This window comes from Dendropsophus ebraccatus, chromosome 2 (genome assembly GCF_027789765.1).
Source record: "Dendropsophus ebraccatus isolate aDenEbr1 chromosome 2, aDenEbr1.pat, whole genome shotgun sequence".
Lineage (NCBI taxonomy): Eukaryota > Metazoa > Chordata > Amphibia > Anura > Hylidae > Dendropsophus > Dendropsophus ebraccatus.
Genome location: NC_091455.1, coordinates 211,993,491 through 212,013,127, shown reverse-complemented (window position 1 = coordinate 212,013,127; position 19,637 = coordinate 211,993,491). Strand labels below are relative to the sequence as shown.

Sequence of the window (19,637 nt, the reverse complement as noted above, 5' to 3'; positions counted from 1 at the left end):
ATTAAAACCATTGCCGCAGCTGCTCATATATCAGCACTTGCTGTTTGGTTCCCAAGGAAATCAATCAGGTCTATGGCTTGGGATTTATGCCAGGCTGCTAGTCTCTGAAAATGCCCATCTTACCAGTAATGATATTCTATAAAGCCTGCCCGCGGGAGACGGCCCAAACAGCCAACTGAGTAATGATGTCCTGTAAGTAAAGAGATTGTTTTGCTTCATTAAAGAGATTGCTCCATTCCTCTGCTGCGGGGGCTATGAAGACTCCTCGCAATCCGCCTTATATGTTTTTAAAACTATTCAGTATTGGAACAGCACTATAGAATTACCAGCTTCTATGTTATTATATTACACATTACATTTCTTCACAACTGAAGTAATTGCAGAGTTGTCTGAATAGTCTAGAGCGCCTCCTATATTAGCAGTCTGATTATGTAGTCTGGACCTCCGCCTATAACAGTAGTCTGGCTGTGTAGTATGGAGTTCCTCTATAAGAGCAGTCTGTCTGTGTAGTCTGCAACCCCTCTATAACAGCAGTCTGGCTGTGTAGTCTGGAGCCCCCTATAACAGCAGTCAGGATGTGTAGTCTGGAGTCCCCTATAACAGCAGTCTGGCTGTGTATTCTGGACCGCCCCCTATAACAGCAGTCTGGCTGTGTATTCTGGAGCCCCCTATAACAGCAGTCTGGCTGTGTAGTATGGAGTTCCTCTATAAGAGCAGTCTGTCTGTGTAGTCTGTAACCCCTCTATAACAGCAGTCTGGCTGTGTAGTCTGGAGCCCCCTATAACAGCAGTCAGGATGTGTAGTCTGGAGTCCCCTATAACAGCAGTCTGGCTGTGTATTCTGGACCGCCCCCTATAACAGCAGTCTGGCTGTGTATTCTGGACCGCCCCCTATAACAGCAGTCTGGCTGTGTATTCTGGACCGCCCCCTATAACAGCAGTCTGGCTGTGTATTCTGGACCGCCCCCTATAACAGCAGTCTGGCTGTGTAGTCTGGAGCTCCTCCTATAACAGCAGTCTGGCTGTGTAGTCTGGACCGCCCCCTATAACAGCAGTCTGGCTGTGTATTCTGGACCGCCCCCTATAACAGCAGTCTGGCTGTGTATTCTGGACCGCCCCCTATAACAGCAGTCTGGCTGTGTAGTCTGGAGCTCCTCCTATAACAGCAGTCTGGCTGTGTAGTCTGGACCGCCCCCTATAACAGCAATCTGGCTGGACCGCCCCCTATAACCTTTCACATCACTACATGAATATATCCCCACCCACCTGTGAAGTTTATATCCCGTAAACTTTCTTTTCCCTTAAGCTGCAGATCTTTCATTACAAGATCCAACACGCATATTGTTGTGGCCAACATAATAACGTTTCAGGCTTGTTAATAAACGCTCGGAGACGGCGGAGGATAATAGTTCTTCTCTATTGTCCGTGCAGCTAGTTAATTTACGAGCCACAAAGAATTTGTAAATGTGAAAATAAATTGAAGATGTTCTGGGATGATACACAGTATGACACCCCCCATCATCTCCATCTCCGTAATGCAGGTCCTCGGGAAGGAGACGAGAAGTCTGATCCTCTAATTTAGACGTTATCCGTCCCTTCACTTATTTTAAAGGTCAGATCTGTAATGTAATTTGCATAATACCAATGACACTGCCGAGTAAGTGAAAATTACTTTTTTTCCCCCTGTTTTCACTTATGCAAAAAATTATATATAAAATCCAAGGGCTCAGCTAATATGTGACGGGGTGAGATCATTAGCTTGTACCTTTTTTACTTCGTAAGGAGCTTTTTGTTTTTTTGCTGTCAGTTGTTACATTGTAACAAATGAGACTTGAATATATTGCATTATCCCAGGGCAGGGGCGGGGAACCTCTGGTCCTCCAGCTGTTGCAAAACTACAATTCCCATCCAGGCATGATGGGAGTTGTAGTTTTGCAACAGCTGTTGGGCCAAAGGTTCCCTGCTCTAGGGCCACACTACTCGTTCTCGTTCCCGTCCCTGCCCTAGGGCCACACTTCTCGTTCCCGTCCCTGCCCTAGGGCCACACTACTCGTTCTCGTTCCCGTCCCTGCCCTAGGGCCACACTTCTCGTTGCACAACTGCTACAAGACGTCATATGTGTATCTTTTGTTAAACTTTACCAATATTGTTATTGGGATGTATATTGGAATAATTTATATCATTCTGGATATACAGGAGCTTTACAGGTAAATGGACTAAATACAAATAACAATGGGGCAGATTTAGTAATCGAATTTACTCCTTTCTAGAACTCTGGGTCACTTAGTATCACGTTTATCTTCTTGCTAGACAATGACAAGATTTAGGGCCCAACCTGACACTAGCCCTAAGACTGACCATGAGAAAGGTGCTGAAACTGGTGCTGAGACTGGTGCTGAGATCGGTGCTGAGAAAGGTGCTGAAACTGGTGCTGAGACTTTTGCTGAGACTGGGGCTGAGAAAGGTGCTTAAACTGGGGCTGAGACTGGGGCTGAGACTGGGACTGGGGCTGAGACTGGGGCTGAGACTGGGGCTGAGACTGGGGCTGAGACTGGGGCTGAGACTGGGGCTGAGACTGGGGCTGAGACTGGGGCTGAGACTGGGGCTGAGACTGGGGCTGAGACTGGGGCTGAGACTGGGGCTGAGACTGGGGCTGAGACTGGGGCTGAGACTGGGGCTGAGACTGGGGCTGAGACTGGGGCTGAGACTGGGGCTGAGACTGGGGCTGAGACTGGGGCTGAGACTGGGGCTGAGACTGGGGCTGAGACTGGGGCTGAGACTGGGGCTGAGACTGGGGCTGAGACTGGGGCTGAGACTGGGGCTGAGACTGGGGCTAAAACTGGTGCTGAGATCGGTGCTGAAACTGGTGCTGAGACTGAGACTGAGACTGAGACTGAAACTGGTGCTGAGATCGGTGCTGAAACTGGTGCTGAAACTGGTGCTGAGAAAGGTGCTGAAACTGGTGGTGAGTAGGGCTAAAAAAGTGGAAAGGGCGCCATAGGGTGATAACGTAAACAACAGATTGTAGGTCGAACAAGCTGATAATAAAACTGCTCACCTGATGGTGTTGTGCTAAGAATACAACACCTGTATGCACAGTGAAGAGAGAGGTAGTAGCCGTAGCAGCCAGGCTCCAAGGGTAGATGCCGAGATCCCAAGCCAGGAGATCAGGGAATGGAGAATGGTAGATGAAGTGTCGGATCCTCGGGGTAGGCGGGGACCACAGGAGCCAGAATGACGGCGCTTCACGGCTTCAGGTTTAATGAAGTAAAACGATGAATTTTAATGGTCTGAAACTGGTGGTGAGACTGACACTAAGAATGGTGCTGAGACTGGGGCTGAGAAAGGTGCTGAAACTGGTGCTGAGACTGGTGCTGAAACTGGTGCTGAAACTGGTGCTGAGATCGGTGCTGAGACTGGTGCTGAAACTGGTGCTGAGATCGGTGCTGAGACTGGGGCTGAGACTGGTGCTGAAACTGGTGCTGAGATCGGTGCTGAAACTGGTGCTGAAACTGGTGCTGAGAAAGGTGCTGAAACTGGTGTTGAGACTGACACTAAGAATGGTGGTGAGACTGGGGCTGAAAAAGGTGCTGAAACTGGCGCCGTGACTGGCGGTGAGAACATCACTGAGACCGGCACTGAAACTGGTGCTGAGGCAAATGCTGAAATGGGTGCTAAAACTGGCGCTGAGACTGGTGCTGAAACTGTGTTTAGACTGGTGCTGATAACGGCACTGAGACCGTCATTGAGACTGGCGCAGAGCCTGATGCTGAGAGAGGTGCTTAGACTGGGGCTGAAACAGGGGCTGAAAATGGCGCTGAGACCGGCCCTAAAACCAGTGCAGAAACTGGTGCTGAGACCGATGCTGAGAAGGGTGCTGAAACTGGTGGTTAGACTAGTGCTGACACTGAGACCGGCACTGAAACAATTATTTCCACAAATTTTACAAGGCTTGATAAATTGTGCAGCCGGGAACATTAATGTAATCTTAGTCGGCCGCATAATAACGTGGAAGGAGGTGCAGGCAAATAGCAGGGATTTTACTGGTTGTACAAAAGATCCATCAGAACTAATCAGCTGATCACCGGCCAATTTATATAGGACAATTATTAGCAAAGAGCGTTCCTACCAGCCAATATGACCCATATAAAAGCAGAAAGGAAGCATGGCTTTAAGGGAACCCGTCACCTGTTTCATGCTGCTTAAGCCACAGGCAGCATGAATAAGATTCAGGCAGTGGGAAGCTGGGACATCGCATATTTACTCTGAAACGTTAGCATGACACTTTGTGTTGCCTTCCCTACTTCATCAGGGGCGGCTGGGGAGCCATGCGGGACCACACAGGGTGCACATCACCCCTGTTATTGCGGTATATAGTATATAGTCTTTTCTGATTCTGTTCTATTTCTTCTTTTCGTCAAGGTTTGGCAGCGATGAATTGAAGCGTCAGTTCTTGGTGCCGACTATAGCTGGAGACTTCGTGGCCTGTCTGGGAGTCAGCGAGAGTGGAGCCGGATCTGATGTGGCAAGTAGGTAATAACGTAGTGAGATCCAGGAGGCGAATGACACCGCTATAGGGTACGGAGGCTACGATGTCCATCCAGCAATCCATATCATCAATGAATGACTGCTATAGCTGGTGGTCAGACTGCTATAGCTGAGCAATGCTCAGTGAGCTTAATACATTATGAAATGGGCGGAATAGATGAACCCAGTGGTCTTTTTCTGCCGACAGTTTTCTATGTTTCTATCAGCAGCTACACAAATTTCTCTGCCGATTTGTTACATTGTATCAGACAAGGATTTATAGCTTACAGAGTATGGCATAGACTGTGTACAATGGGTTTAGCCAATGCTCTGTGAGCTAAATAGCCTTTCCTGATAGGGCCCTTGCACACTGAGTAAAAGAGGCTGAATTTACGAGCGGAGTCCTCACTGAGGATTCCCCCCGAAATTCTGCCTCTCCTAGTTCTTCAATGGGATTTCTCTTGCGCCTCCACTCAAAGAATGAACGTTTGTCCGCCCTTCCACGCAGCGGCATAACTAGAAAGGGCCCCATGGCAACCCCCTCCAGCCCCGTATATAACATATGTTAGGCATATCCCCTAGTGTCCCCATGGTATACATCTCCCCTAGTGTCCCCCATTGTAGTCATCTCCCCTAGTGTCCCCCATGGTAGACATCTCCCCTAGTGTCCCCATGGTATACATCTCCCCTAGTGTCCCCCATTGTAGGCATCTCCCCTAGTGTCCCCTATGGTAGGCATCTCCCCTAGTGTCCCCCATTGTAGGCATCTGCCCTAATGTCCCCCATGGTAGGCATATCCCCGGGTACCCCCCCCTCCCTTTAGATAGTGTCCCCCAAAATAGGCTTTTCCCATAGTATCCTACCCCCTTGTACATAGGGCAATATCTAAGGGGGGGGGGGGGGGGTGTTACCTGGGGAGATGTTTGCCATGCTCCCCTGGTACCCCCTTAGATAGTGTCCCCCATGGTAGACATTTCCCCTAGTGTCCCCCATAGTAAACCTCTCCCCTAGTGTCCCCCATAGTAGGCATCTCCCCTAGTGACCCCCATGGTAGGCATCTCCCCTAGTGACCCCCATGGTAAACATCTCCCCTAGTGTCTACCATAGTAGGCATCTCCCCTAGTGTCCCACATGGTAGACATCTCCCCTAGTGTCCCACATGGTAGACATCTCCCCTAGTGTCCCCCATGGTAGGCATCTCCCCTAGTGTCCCCCATGGTAAACATCTCCCCTAGTGACCCCCATGGTAGGCATCTCCCCTAGTGACCCCCATGGTAAACATCTCCCCTAGTGTCCCCCATAGTAGGCATCTCCCCTAGTGTCCCCCATGGTAGGCATCTCGCCTGGTTAGCCCCCCTTTAGATAGTGTCCCCCAATATAGGCCTCTCCCCTAGTATCGTACCCCCAGTACATAGTGTCCCCCATGGTTGGCCTGGGTAGTATGATGAGAGCTCAGGAGGAGTATTGCAGGGAAGTGCCCCCTGATGTGGTGGGCCCCGTAGTGGACGCTATGGCAGCTACAGTAGTTGTTACGCCCCTGCTTCCACCAGCTACGGCAGACTCCTATAGTGATTTGCACACTACGACCATTCGTCAGTCAGATGGTTGAGAAGTTATTTGCATTCTTTAAGTGCCGCAGTTTAGTTCGATGTGGGAGGGGAGGGTGGATCTCCAGAATAAAGAAGAATCCCGTTTTAATTAAGTCCCGTCATACGGATTGCAGCCGGTCTCTGGCTCTCTGCATGGAGATTGATCAGGGGACTGTGTGAAGTGCGAGGGAGCTTTGTTCTGCTGTAGATGGAGACGTTCTAATTACCATCGGCCTCGCCGCGCTCCGCAGTCTCCGGCTTTGTATCTGCCGTCTCCTGGCTATGTGCGCGCGGCTGAAAGCTAAACAGTCATCTCTTATGCTAGAAGTATTTGGGTCAGTGACTGAGACTCTGCGGTGACAAGCAATCAATCCCATGCGAACATCACATGGTGGCCGGCACATAGGTTGCGTCCCTATAGAGACGCCTGTCAGCGCCTACAGCCCGGGCTGGGACACGTCACCGACAACTGGTTTCAAAGTGTAAATTGAAGACAACAAAGGCGCTTCTAAAGAAGTTGTCAAAAGAAAATTCTAGAGACGGAATTAAAAAGAAAAAAAAAAAAAGTATAACACAATAGGCTGTAAAGCTTAAAGGGGTACTCCGGCGAAAATCCTTTTCTTTCTAGTGTATTTGTTTCGGAAAGTTATATAGATTTGTAATTAACTTCTTTTTAAAAAATCTCCAGTCTTCCAGTACTTATCAGCTGCTGTATGTCCTGCAGGAAGTAGTGTATTTTTTCCAGTCTGACACAGTGCTCTCTGCTGCCACCTCTGTCCATGTCAGGAACTGTCCAGAGCAGGAGAGGTTTTCTATGGGGATTTGCTGCTGCTCTGGACACTTCCTGACATGGACAGAGGTGGCAGCAGAGAGCACTGTGTCAGACTGGAAAAAATACACTACTTCCTGCAGGACATACAGCAGCTGATAAGTACGGGAAGACTGGAGACTTTTAAATAGAAGTAAATTATATAACTTTCTGACACCAGTTGATTTAAAAGGAAAAGATTTTCGCCAGAGTACCCCTTTAATTGTTACACGCAATATCCAAATAGCAGTTTGTCTTCGAGTCTCCGTGCTTCCCTTGTTGTGGCCGTCCACCTGGTCTCCTGGTCTCATATGATATTGAAGAATTCAATGTTCTCAATATAACATTCCTTTAATTCCTTTGGACCCCTGTCCCCTGACAAGCCTCACCATCCACTCCAATGAAGCCTCACCATCCACTCCAATTAAGCCTCACCATCCACTCCAATGAAGCCTCACCATCTACTCCAATGAAACCTCACCATCTACTCCAATGAAGCCTCACCATCTACTCCAAGGAAGCCTCACCATCTACTCCAAGGAAGCCTCACCATCTACTCCAATGAAGCCTCACCATCTACTCCAATGAAACCTCACCATCTACTCCAATGAAACCTCACCATCTACTCCAATGAAGCCTCACCATCTACTCCAATAGAGCCTCACCATCTACTCCAATGAAGCCTCACCATCTACTCCAATGAAGCCTCACCATCCACTCCAATGAAGCCTCACCATCTACTCCAAGGAAGCCTCACCATCTACTCCAATAAAGTCTCACCATCTACTCCAAGGAAGCCTCACCATCTACTCCAATGAAGCCTCACCATCTACTCCAATGAAACCTCACCATCTACTCCAACAACACTTTTCAAGCCTTGCTAGACAATAGAGATGAGCGAATCTCGAGCACGCTCTGGTTGGTCTGAACCCAAGCTTGCAGCTTTCGATCACCAGTGGCTGAAAAAGTTGATGTAGTCCTAGGGAGTTCTGGAAAACATGGATACAGCCTATGGCCTATGTCTGTATCCATGTTTTCCAAGCAGCATCCAACTTCTTCAGCCACTGAATGCCGCACGCTCTGATATAGATCGGCCAGAGCATGCTCGAGATTTTCTTGAGGTTTGCCCATCTCTACTCGACAACCTTCAAGGTACATATCAGGTCCTTCACAGCGACACAGGCGAGGTTGTCCACGGGAGTTGGGAGTGATAAAAGCGACACACCATGACTTCCCCCCAAGCCCCAAGTCACTTTTATCCCTTCCCAGTTCACTACCAACTCCGTCTTAGATCCACCTCACCATAGGTAAGTTAGTCCAGGCTTCACATGTCCCCTCTCTAGCATTGGGCAGGTTCAGGTCCACGTTCCCCACACAATCTCCATCTCCCTCCGACTCCATATGTCGGCTGACCCGAACCCCCCCCCCGGTGGCAAAATACACATTCCTCTCTGCTCCCGACTTTCGGAGGAACTCTAAACGCTCAGCAGTTGGACACAGTAGACGTAGCACGGGGTGTTTGGGTCCATCCTGTGACCATCAGTAATTGTGATTTTCTCATTCTAATTAGTATTTTTCCTCTAAAGGTCTTAAGACCAAAGCCGAGAAGAAGGGAGACGATTACATCATCAATGGCAGCAAGATGTGGATCACTAATGGCTGCCAGGCCGACTGGATGTGTCTTCTTACAAACACCAGCGGCGGACCCCCTCACAAAAACAAGTCACTCATATGTCTCCCGATGAAGACCCCCGGTAAGTTCATTCTGCTAGAACCTTATGTATCGTGTACCTTGTTCTCTATAGAAGATACCTAGTGCTTAAAGGGGTATTCCAACCACAAGATCACATTTTGACTGGGTAGGTGATAAGTTCTGAAACTATTGGGGTCTATTTGCAGGATTCCCCACTGATCAGCAGTAAAGGTGACCCCAGCCCCCCATTCCCGACATCTAGGGGGAGTGTGACTGTAGGGGCAGTAGGACATGCCTCATGCTGCTTTATTCCATCTAAGCCTATGACACTGACTGATATAGCATTTTCCTGATTATTGGAACTCCCAGCATTCAGACCTCCCACCCATCTATTATTTGTCCTCCCCACATCATCACACCAGCAGGGGCAGTGTGTCCTCCCCACATCATCACACCAGCAGGGGGCAGTGTGTCCTTCATACATTATCACACCAGCAGGGGGCAGTGTGTCCTCCCCACATCATCACACCAGCAGGGGGCAGTGTGTCCTCCCCACATCATCACACCAGCAGGGGGCAGTGTGTCCTCCCCACATCATCACACCAGCAGGGGGCAGTGTGTCCTCCCCACATCATCACACTGGTAGGGGGCAGTGTACCCACATCATCACACCAGCAGGGGACAGTGTGTCCTCCCCACATCATCACACCAGCAGGGGGCAGTGTGTCCTCCCCACATCACACCAGCAGGGGGCAGTGTGGTGTTCTACATTATCACACCAGCAGGGGGCAGTGTGTCCTCAGCACATCACACCAGCAGGGGGCAATGTGTCCTCCACATCATCACACCAGCAGGGGGCAGTGTGTTCTCCTACATAATCACACCAGCAGGGGGTAGTGTGTCTTCCTACATTATCACACCAGCAAGGGGCAGTGTACCCCCATCTTCACACCAGCAGGGGGCAGTGTGTCCTCCCCACATCCTCACACCAGCAGGGGGCAGTGTTTCCTCCCCACATCATCACACCAGCAGGGGCCAGTTTACCCATATAATCACACCAGCAGGGGGCAGAGTACCCATATCATTACACCAGCAGGGGGGCAGAGTACCCACATCATCACACCAGCAGGGGGCAGAGTACCCACATCATGACACCAGCAGGGGGCAGAGTACCCACATCATCACACCAGCAGGGGGCAGAGTACCCACATCATTTCACCAGCAGGGGGAAGCAATCCGTTTGGAGCATTATCTTTTTCTATAAATAAGGGTACATTATATTAGGGAATAAAATGGAGCTACATTGTTCAAAATTCTATCACACTTCCTATTGGAGAACAATGGGTTACTGCCAGGTTTCACCTGTGTCCAATGAGTGACATATTAATCCCTCACGTCCGGAGCGCTAATAGAAGACGCTTGTTCTAAGGTCTGTGCCGCATTGTGTTCTGCCGCTCACCGCAACATATGACATAACTAAAGATAACTCATGTATAACGGGACACTGATACGGCCATGACGCTGAAGACCACATGACCATCCTGTCTATGGTCTCCCAGTATCTGACAATTTCAGTGTTCATACGTCTCATCAGTATTTTGTCAGGTTAATTCTTGATGACACATTTCCTGGAAATGTACAATATCAGGTAGTGTGTGATCCCAAACCTCAGGAACACAGTAAGATTCCTGCAGGACATACAGCAGCTGATAAGTACTGGAAAACTAGAGATTTTTAAATAGAAGTAATTTACAAATCTGTATAACCTTCTGACATCTTTAAGAATATTCTACGGAGTACCCCTTTAAGAATCATCTCTGGAGCACCCCTTTACCAGATATCTGGTATAACTGGTCCATCATACACCTGACTATAACCTACAGTCCCAGCACCGCTGTATGTGTTGGAGCCATATACGCAGCAGGAAATACATTCACATTGTAATACTTTGTTCTCCTTCTCAGGTGTCCATGTCACAAAGAAGATTGACAAAATGGGCATGAAGTCGTCGGACACGGCTCAGATATTTTTCGAGGACGTCCGGGTACCCAGTAAATATCTGATCGGCGAGGAAGGAATGGGGTTCATCTATCAGATGCTGCAGTTCCAGGAGGAGAGAATGTGGGGAGTGGCTAATGGTGAGTAGATAGGATTCCTCCCTGATCCCCCTGTAGACGCGCACACTCCGCTCGGCTTAGCGTGCATTCATTATCAAAAGAAGGAAAAGGGGGTAAGCGGCTGCCAGACCAGCGATGGGGAACCTTCGGCCCTTCAGCTGTCGCAAAACTACAATCCCCATCATGCCTGGACAGCCAACGCTTTAGCGGTTATGTACAACCATCACCTGCCGCCAACCCCAATGTTCCCTTCCGTGGCTGTCACTTTTATGTACAGAGTCCCTGCTGTGCTGTACAAGCATGCTGTGGTGAGCTCCACCTGGTGGCCAGAAGCTGCCATACCATATGCTCTGTCCCTGCTGTGCTGTAAGTGCTGTGGTGTGCGCCCCCTGGAGCATGGAAGCCGCCATACCGTACACTGTGCCTGCTGTGCTGTACGAGCGTGCTGTGGTGAGTTCTCCCTGGTGACCAGAAGCTGCCACACCATAGGCTCTGACCCTGCTGTGCCATATGAGTGTGCTGCGGTGAGCTCCCCTAGTGGCTGGAAGCCACCATACGCTGTGTCCCTGCTGTGCTGTACGAGTATGCTGTGGTGAGCTCCCCCTGGTGGCTGGAAGCCACCATACTGTACGCTGTGTCCCTATTTTGCTGCGGTGAGCCCCCCCCTGGTGGCTGGAAGGCACCAAACCATACGCTGTGTCCCTGCTGTGCTGTACAAGTGTGCTGTGGTGAGCTCCTCCTGGTGGCTGGAAGGCACCAAACCATACGCTGTGTCCCTGCTGTGCTGTACGAGTGTGCTGTGGTGAGCTCCTCCTGGTGGCTGGAAGCCGCCATACCATATGCTGTGTCCCTGCTGTGCTGTACGAGTGTGCTGCAGTGAGCTCCCCCTGGTGGCTGGAAGCCACCAAACCATATGCTGTGTCCCTGCTGTGCTGTACGAGTGTGCTGTGGTGAGCTCCTCCTGGTGGCTGGAAGCCGCCATACCATATGCTGTGTCCCTGCTGTGCTGTACGAGTGTGCTGCAGTGAGCTCCCCCTGGTGGCTGTAAGGCACCAAACCATACGCTGTGTCCCTGCTGTGCTGTACGAGTGTGCTGTGGTGAGCTCCTCCTGGTGGCTGGAAGCCGCCATACCATATGCTGTGTCCCTGCTATGCTGTACGAGTGTGCTGCAGTGAGCTCCCCCTGGTGGCTGGAAGCCACCATACCATATGCTGTGTCCCTGCTGTGCTGTACAAATGTGCTGCAGTGAGCTCCCCCTGGTGGCTGGAAGCCACCAAACCATATGCTGTGTCCCTGCTGTGCTGTACGAGTGTGCTGTGGTGAGCTCCTCCTGGTGGCTGGAAGCCGCCATACCATGTGCTGTGTCCCTGCTGTGCTGTATGAGTGTGCTGCAGTGAGCTCCCCCTGGTGGCTGTAAGGCACCAAACCATACGCTGTGTCCCTGCTGTGCTGTACGAGTGTGCTGTGGTGAGCTCCTCCTGGTGGCTGGAAGCCGCCATACCATATGCTGTGTCCCTGCTGTGCTGTACGAGTGTGCTGCAGTGAGCTCCCCCTGGTGGCTGGAAGCCACCATACCATATGCTGTGTCCCTGCTGTGCTGTACAAATGTGCTGCAGTGAGCTCCCCCTGGTGGCTGGAAGCCGCCATACCATATGCTGTGTCCCTGCTGTGCTGTACGAGTTTGCTGCAGTGAGCTCCCCCTGGTGGCTGGAAGCCGCCATACCATATGCTGTGTCCCTGCTGTGCTGTACGAGTGTGCTGCAGTGAGCTCCCCCTGGTGGCTGGAAGCCACCATACCATATGCTGTGTCCCTGCTGTGCTGTACGAGTGTGCTGCGGTGAGCTCCCCCTGGTGGCTGGAAGCCACCATACCATATGCTGTGTCCCTGCTGTGCTGTACGAGTGTGCTGCGGTGAGCTCCTCCTGGTGGCTGGAAGGCACCAAACCATACGCTGTGTCCCTGCTGTGCTGTACGAGTGTGCTGTGGTGAGCTCCTCCTGGTGGCTGGAAGCCGCCATACCATATGCTGTGTCCCTGCTGTGCTGTACGAGTGTGCTGCAGTGAGCTCCCCCTGGTGGCTGGAAGCCACCAAACCATATGCTGTGTCCCTGCTGTGCTGTACGAGTGTGCTGTGGTGAGCTCCTCCTGGTGGCTGGAAGCCGCTATACCATATGCTGTGTCCCTGCTGTGCTGTATGAGTGTGCTGCAGTGAGCTCCCCCTGGTGGCTGGAAGCCACCATACCATATGCTGTGTCCCTGCTGTGCTGTACGAGTGTGCTGCAGTGAGCTCCCCCTGGTGGCTGGAAGCCGCCATACCATATGCTGTGTCCCTGCTGTGCTGTACGAGTGTGCTGTGGTGAGCTCCTCCTTGTGGCTGGAAGCCGCCATACCATATGCTGTGTCCCTGCTGTGCTGTACGAGTGTGCTGCAGTGAGCTCCCTCTGGTGGTTGGAAGCCACCATACCATATGCTGTGTCCCTGCTGTGCTGTACGAGTGTGCTGCAGTGAGCTCCCCCTGGTGGCTGGAAGCCACCATACCATATGCTGTGTCCCTGCTGTGCTGTACGAGTGTGCTGCAGTGAGCTCCCCCTGGTGGCTGGAAGCCACCATACCATATGCTGTGTCCCTGCTGTGCTGTACGAGTGTGCTGCAGTGAGCTCCCCCTGGTGGCTGGAAGCCACCATACCATATGCTGTGTCCCTGTTGTGACATGAGAAGAGACTGTCTTATTTTTGGGGAAACAGGGTATTTGTTTTACACTGAAGCCAATAGGACGACCCTTGCTCAAAAATGTCATTTTCCAAATCTTCTTCTACACGAGAAATATCCGACATTTGCTAATAATTCCCAGGAATCGGGAGACTCTGTGGTTTCCTCCGGCAGGTGGGATATAAATAGGAGCCTGGTGTTTCTAGCAATGACGCGTACGGCTGGCGTTACACTGAGCTGTCAGCGACCAGGGAATAGCTGGCTGATTAAGTAGGAGAAATATGAAGAAATAAGACGTCCTAAAGGGCACAGCGTCACAGAGAGACAGGGCCGAGCATCCTGTGAGAACCCAGGATCTGGTACATGATGTCCGGAGGTGACAGGGATCCCACCACTTATGTGCAGACGGCCGGGCACACCCAGACAGCTCAGCATTAAAGGGGTAGTTCAGCAAAAAAAAAAAATTCTTTCAAATCAACTGATTTCATAAAGTTATATAGATTTGTAATTTATTTCTATTCAAAAATCTCCAGTCTTCCAGTACTTATCAGCTGCTGTATGTCCTGCAGGAAGTAGTGTATTCTCTCCAGTATGACACAGTGCTCTCTGCTGCCCCCTCTGTCCATGTCAGGAACTGTCCAGAGCAGGAGAGGTTTTCTATGGGGATTTGCTGCTGCTCTGGACAGTCTGTGTCAGACTGGAGAGAATACACCACTTCCTGCAGGACATACAGCAACTGATAAGTACTGGAAGGACTGGAGATTTTTAAATAGAAGTAAATTACAGATCTATATAACTTTATGAAACCAATTGATTTAAAAAAAAAAAAAAAATAGTAACTTGCCTTTAAGGCAGGGGTGGGGAACCTTTTCCATGTCGAGGGCCGGTCGGGCATTAATAAAATCATTCGAGGGCCGCATACCGTGCGCGGCAGTTAGTAGCGTGGGTTTGCAGCACCCGGGGCAAGGCAAAGTATTGTTCCCCCAGTGCCCCTGCTATTGTAGTTAACCCCCCCAGTGATGCCCCTTATAGTCTAGTTAACCCCCAAGTCATGTCCCTGGTAGCCTAGTTACCCCCCCCCCCCCCCCCCAGTGATGCCTCTGGTAGGCCTAGTTAACCCCCATCAGGCATGACCCTGGTGGCCTAGTTAACCCCCATCAGGCATGTCCCTGGTGGCCTAGTTAACCCCCATCAGTCATGTCCCTGGTAGCCTAAATAACCCCCATCAGTCATGTCCCTGGTGGCCTAGTTAACCCCCATCAGGCATGTCCCTGGTGGCCTAGTTAACCCCCATCAGGCATGTCCCTGGTGGCCTAGTTAACCCCCATCAGGCATGTCCCTGGTGGCCTAGTTAACCCCCATCAGGCATGACCCTGGCGGCCTAGTTAACCCCCATCAGGCATGTCCCTGGTGGCCTAGTTAACCCCCATCAGGCATGTCCCTGGTGGCCGCGGGCCGCATCCGGCCCCTGAGACCTCCCGATGGGGTTCCCCACCCCTGCTTTAAGGGCTGAAATCGGAGGAACTTCAACTTCCAGCCGTTTAAAGCATTGATCACCATGATAGGGACATGATAACATTTGTCTTAGTTATTATACCCCCCTGCTCGTGCCCTGATGATTTGTGGCTTTAAACAGAAGTAGGCGAATAGCATCTGATAATACGGGAAGGATGGGCGACTAACCTGCTGGGTATCATAGCGGCTCAGACCACCTTAAAGTGCCCCCTGCTTATTATAGTCTAATGGTCCAGTCTATTATTACCTCTCATTCGTCTCTGTATCCACCTTGTATCGTTGCATCGAGACTGGACGTGTTTAGCAGGACGTGTTTCCCGTATAGTGACTGTCGCACATCAGGGGTTTTTGATGCCTCCATTTCCCGAGGTTCTAATGTATAAACAGTGCGGCAGAGATGACGGCCGGCGAGCTCTCATCCTCTAAGGCGACGTTCACACAATAGAGTTAGGGGCATCACTAAGGGCCCTATTCCACGGGAAGATTATCGTTCAGATTATCGTTAAGTCGTTAATCATTAGTCGATAATTGTTCGGTTGAATAGCAGTTAACGGTTAACGACTGAACGAGAAATCGTTGATCGTTTAATAAGACCTGGACCTGTTTTTATCGTTGCTCATTCGCAAATCGTTCGCATTGAATAAGACGCCGTTCGGTCGTTCGCAGTAGTGACGAACGCAACAGCGACGACAAGACGACCGCAAGAACGATCATAAGTAAAGATTATCGTTCCATGTAAATGGGTGAACGGTTTCAGGTCTTTCGTAATAGCGGTCGTTTGGATCGCTTATCGTTAACGATTATACGAACGATGATCGTCCCGTGGAATAGGGCCCTAAGTGCTAGATCACTTCTTCCGCTTTACTAAACTTTCCCTCTTCATAAACTTTACAAAACTCCCGGATTATCATGGACTCCCCCATAGAGTGCGTCTACAGTGTGTGCAGAAAACGTAAACTTTTATCACTATCGCTGCTGCATGCAGACACTGAGCCTCACCTGATGTCTATATAATACATGCTACCACTAAATGGATATTACACTGGGGGAGCTGTCTGTGTCACTAGTGCTGCAGCCTCCCCTGATGTCTATATAATACATGCTACCACTAAATGGATATTACACTGGGGGAGCTGTCTGTGTCACTAGTGCTGCAGCCTCCCCTGATGTCTATGTAATACATGTTACCATTAGAATACACATTACACTGGGGGGAGCTGTCTGTGTCACTAGTGCTGCAGCCTCCCCTGATGTCTATATATTACATGTTACCATTAGAATACACATTACACTGGGGGGAGCTGTCTGTGTCATTAGTGCTGCAGCCTCCCCAGATGTCTGTCTAATACATGTTACCATTAGAATAGACATTACACTGGGGAAAGCTGTGGGGGACCAGATCAAGTAGTGATTCACAAGTATCTTAGCTCACTCTGCTACACTGTGCCACAGCTGCAACATTAGTGACACAGACAGCTTCCTTCCCCCAGTGCAATGTCTATACTAATGGTAACATGTATTATATGAACATTAGGGGAGGCTGAAGCATCAGTGACACAGACAGCTCTCCCCAGTGTAATGTCTATTCTAATGGTAACATGTATTATATAGACATCAGGGGAGGCTGCAGCACTATTAACACAGACAGCTCCCCCCAGTGTAATATCTATTCTAATGGTAACATGTATTATATAGACATCAGGGGAGGCTGCAGCACTAGTGACACAGACAGCTCCCCCAGTGTAATGTCTATTCTAATGGTAACATGTATTATATAGACATCAGGGGAGGCTGCAGCACTAGTGACACAGACAGCTCCCCCAGTGTATTGTCTATTCTAATGGTAACATGTATTATATAGACATCAGGGGAGGCTGCAGCATTAGTGATACAGACAGCTCCCCCCAGTGTAATGTCTATTCTAATGGTAACATGTATTATATAGACATCAGGGGAGGCTGCAGCACTAGTAACACAGACAGCTCCCCCCAGTGTAATATCTATTCTAATGGTAACATGTATTATATAGACATCAGGGCAGGCTGCAGCATTAGTGATACAGACAGCTTTTCCCAGTGTAATGTCTATTCTAATGGTTATATGTATTATATAGACGTTAATGGAGGCTGCAGCACTAGTGACACAGACAGCTCCCCCAGTGTAATGTCTATTCTAATGGTTATATGTATTATATAGACATGGGGGAGGCGGCAGCACTAGTGACACAGACAGCTTCCCTTATAGAGGCCATTTTTGCAGATGTGACCACAGGAAGTTGCAGACAAGTTTCTTACATGTTCTTGCTCCATTTCAGTTCTGACTCCCATGGAAAACATCATACAGGAAACCATCAAGTACACAAGCGACAGGAAAATCTTCAATCAGCCGCTGCTGGATAACCAGATTGTGCACTTCCGTCTGGCTGAGCTGATGACTGAGGTGGAGCTGCTGAGGTCCCTGCTGCACCGCACAGTCGGTGAGTCCTGGGTGGCGGTATAGGCTGCTGGACATTAGCTTGTTTCCATCACTGGGGACCTGACACCATTGCAGCAGCAGCAGGGGATCAGGCGGATGAGTATCCCTTATTTTTCTATTTAAGCATTTTTTTTTATCCTTTCATTTTCATCAGGTTTTATACTCTTCTTTCATCCATTTTTCCTCTGGGTTTCTTGTTGGCTCTCAGCCTGCATATTCTTGTGTCTCTCTGGAGACCCCTGCTGGTTCAGTGTCTGCACACAGTATGTTATGTGGATTGTGAGAGATGCCGTGTTCACGCCAGAGATTGCACAATGGAGAAATGAAACTACATTTCCAGTACAACACAGGATCTCAGCTAAGCTTCTAGAAATGCGGCCCTGAGGACGGGAGGACGGAGGGTTGCAGTTCTTTGCCACTTGCAAGGAAGGAGAGACACTGATTGAATGGTTTGATATATTTTATTAGGAAGGAGCAGATAATTAAAGGGGTACTCCGCTATAACATAACTTTTGATATATTGCTGCCCATGGTGAGACTAACAATTCCTTCCATACTTGTTTTTATCTATTCAGTTTCCTTCCCCCAGTTCTCAGCTGCTGCTTTCTGCTGAAGACACAAAAATCTGTGTGTGAGCTTTTCCCTCTGTCTCCCCCTCTCTTCTGAGACAGCTGATGTAAACAAGTCCCTGGCAGGCTGTATCTGCAGCATTGTAGCTTCTTTATAATGCTGGGAGGGGTATTCTTACGTCAAGTTGCTGATGAACTGTAATTAACCTTCCCAGCATTGCAAAGAAGCTACAAAATTGCAGATACAGGCTGCTGGGGAGTTGTGTATATCAGCTGTCTCAGAAGGAAGGAGGGGGAGACAGAGAGAAAGGCTCACACACAGATTTTTGTGTCTTCAGCAGAAAGCAGCAGCTGAGAACTGGGTGAAGGAGACTGAATAGATAATAACAAGTATGGAAGGAATTGTTAGTCTCACCATGGGCAGCAACATATCAAAAGTTATGTTTGAGTGGAGTACCCCTTTATGGTGCGTTCACACCTACAGGATCTGCAGCAGATTTCATTTAAATAACTGAACACAGCATCAAATCTGCTGCAGATCTGCTGCAGATCCTGTAGGTGTGAACGCACCCTTAAGGTGCCATCTCACAGGGTCGAAGATCAGCTGATAAACAAGCAGATGATTGGATCATTATGACCCGCTAAAAAATTATCAACTGTTGGCTGCACGTCTCCTCGTGTCTATAGGTAATGGGAGGCCGATGGCTGATTACAGCACACAGCCGCGTGCACAATCCGGCCATTGCCTGACCGATTAGATTTTGAGTTCTGTTTATCTCATCTGTCATGGATAGCCGCTATTGCTCTTGTAAAAGGTTAACTTACTTCTATTTAAAAATCTCCAATCTTCCAGTACTTATCAGCTGCTGTATGCCCTGCAGGAAGTGGTGTATTCTCTCCAGTCTGACATAGTGCTCTCTGCTGCCACCTCTGTCCATGTCAGGAACTGTCCAGAGCAAGAGAGGTTTACTATGGGGATTTGCTGTTGCTCTGGACAGTTCCTGACATGGACAGAGGTGGCAGCAGAGAGCACTGTGTCACGCTGGAAAGAAAACACACTTGCAGGACATACAGCAGCTGATAAGTATTGGAAGACCTGCTATTTTTCAATAAAAGTAATTTACAAATTTGCATAATTTTCGGACACAATTTATTTTGAAAACATTTTTAGAACTGAGCTGCAATACCACGCACAACCTGAGAAGAAGAGTGGCGCTGTTTCTAGAAGAAGGCATCAATGTTTTTTCAATAATGGGTATAAACATTCGTTATAATGGAATCTTCCTAAATAATATCTGTGTTTTATCCTATAGGATTATATGTTGATGGGAATGACGTCACCAAACTAGCGTCTATGGCCAAGCTGAAAGCCGGGCGATTGGTGAGAGAGCTGAGCGACAGCTGCCTCCAGTTCTGGGGCGGGATGGGATTCACAAATGAAGTACTCGTAAGCCGATTTTATAGGTGAGTATATAGTATCCATTGTCATATACTGTGCACATCAATAGATTGATAACCTATGGATTATTGGTATGTGATTTTCATTTTAAAAAATCCTTTAAAGAAAATATTTATTTTCAAATCAACTGTTATCAAAAAGTTATATAGATTTGTAATACCTTGAAATAAAAAAATC

General features: G+C 49.2%; 1 protein-coding gene across 3 annotated transcripts in view; it reads left to right on the top strand.

Annotated features, from left to right (window-relative positions):
* The window catches only part of LOC138784926 (probable acyl-CoA dehydrogenase 6), a 47,383-nt gene that overhangs the window by 25,297 nt on the left and 2,449 nt on the right, over positions 1-19,637 (top strand). For all 3 annotated transcript variants that reach the window (XM_069960629.1, XM_069960628.1, XM_069960630.1), the window contains exons 5-9: positions 4,422-4,528; positions 8,510-8,677; positions 10,581-10,754; positions 17,272-17,433; positions 19,315-19,465. In XM_069960629.1, coding sequence (XP_069816730.1) covers positions 4,422-4,528; positions 8,510-8,677; positions 10,581-10,754; positions 17,272-17,433; positions 19,315-19,465 — 762 coding nt within the window. The remainder of the gene's footprint in view (positions 1-4,421; positions 4,529-8,509; positions 8,678-10,580; positions 10,755-17,271; positions 17,434-19,314; positions 19,466-19,637) is intronic.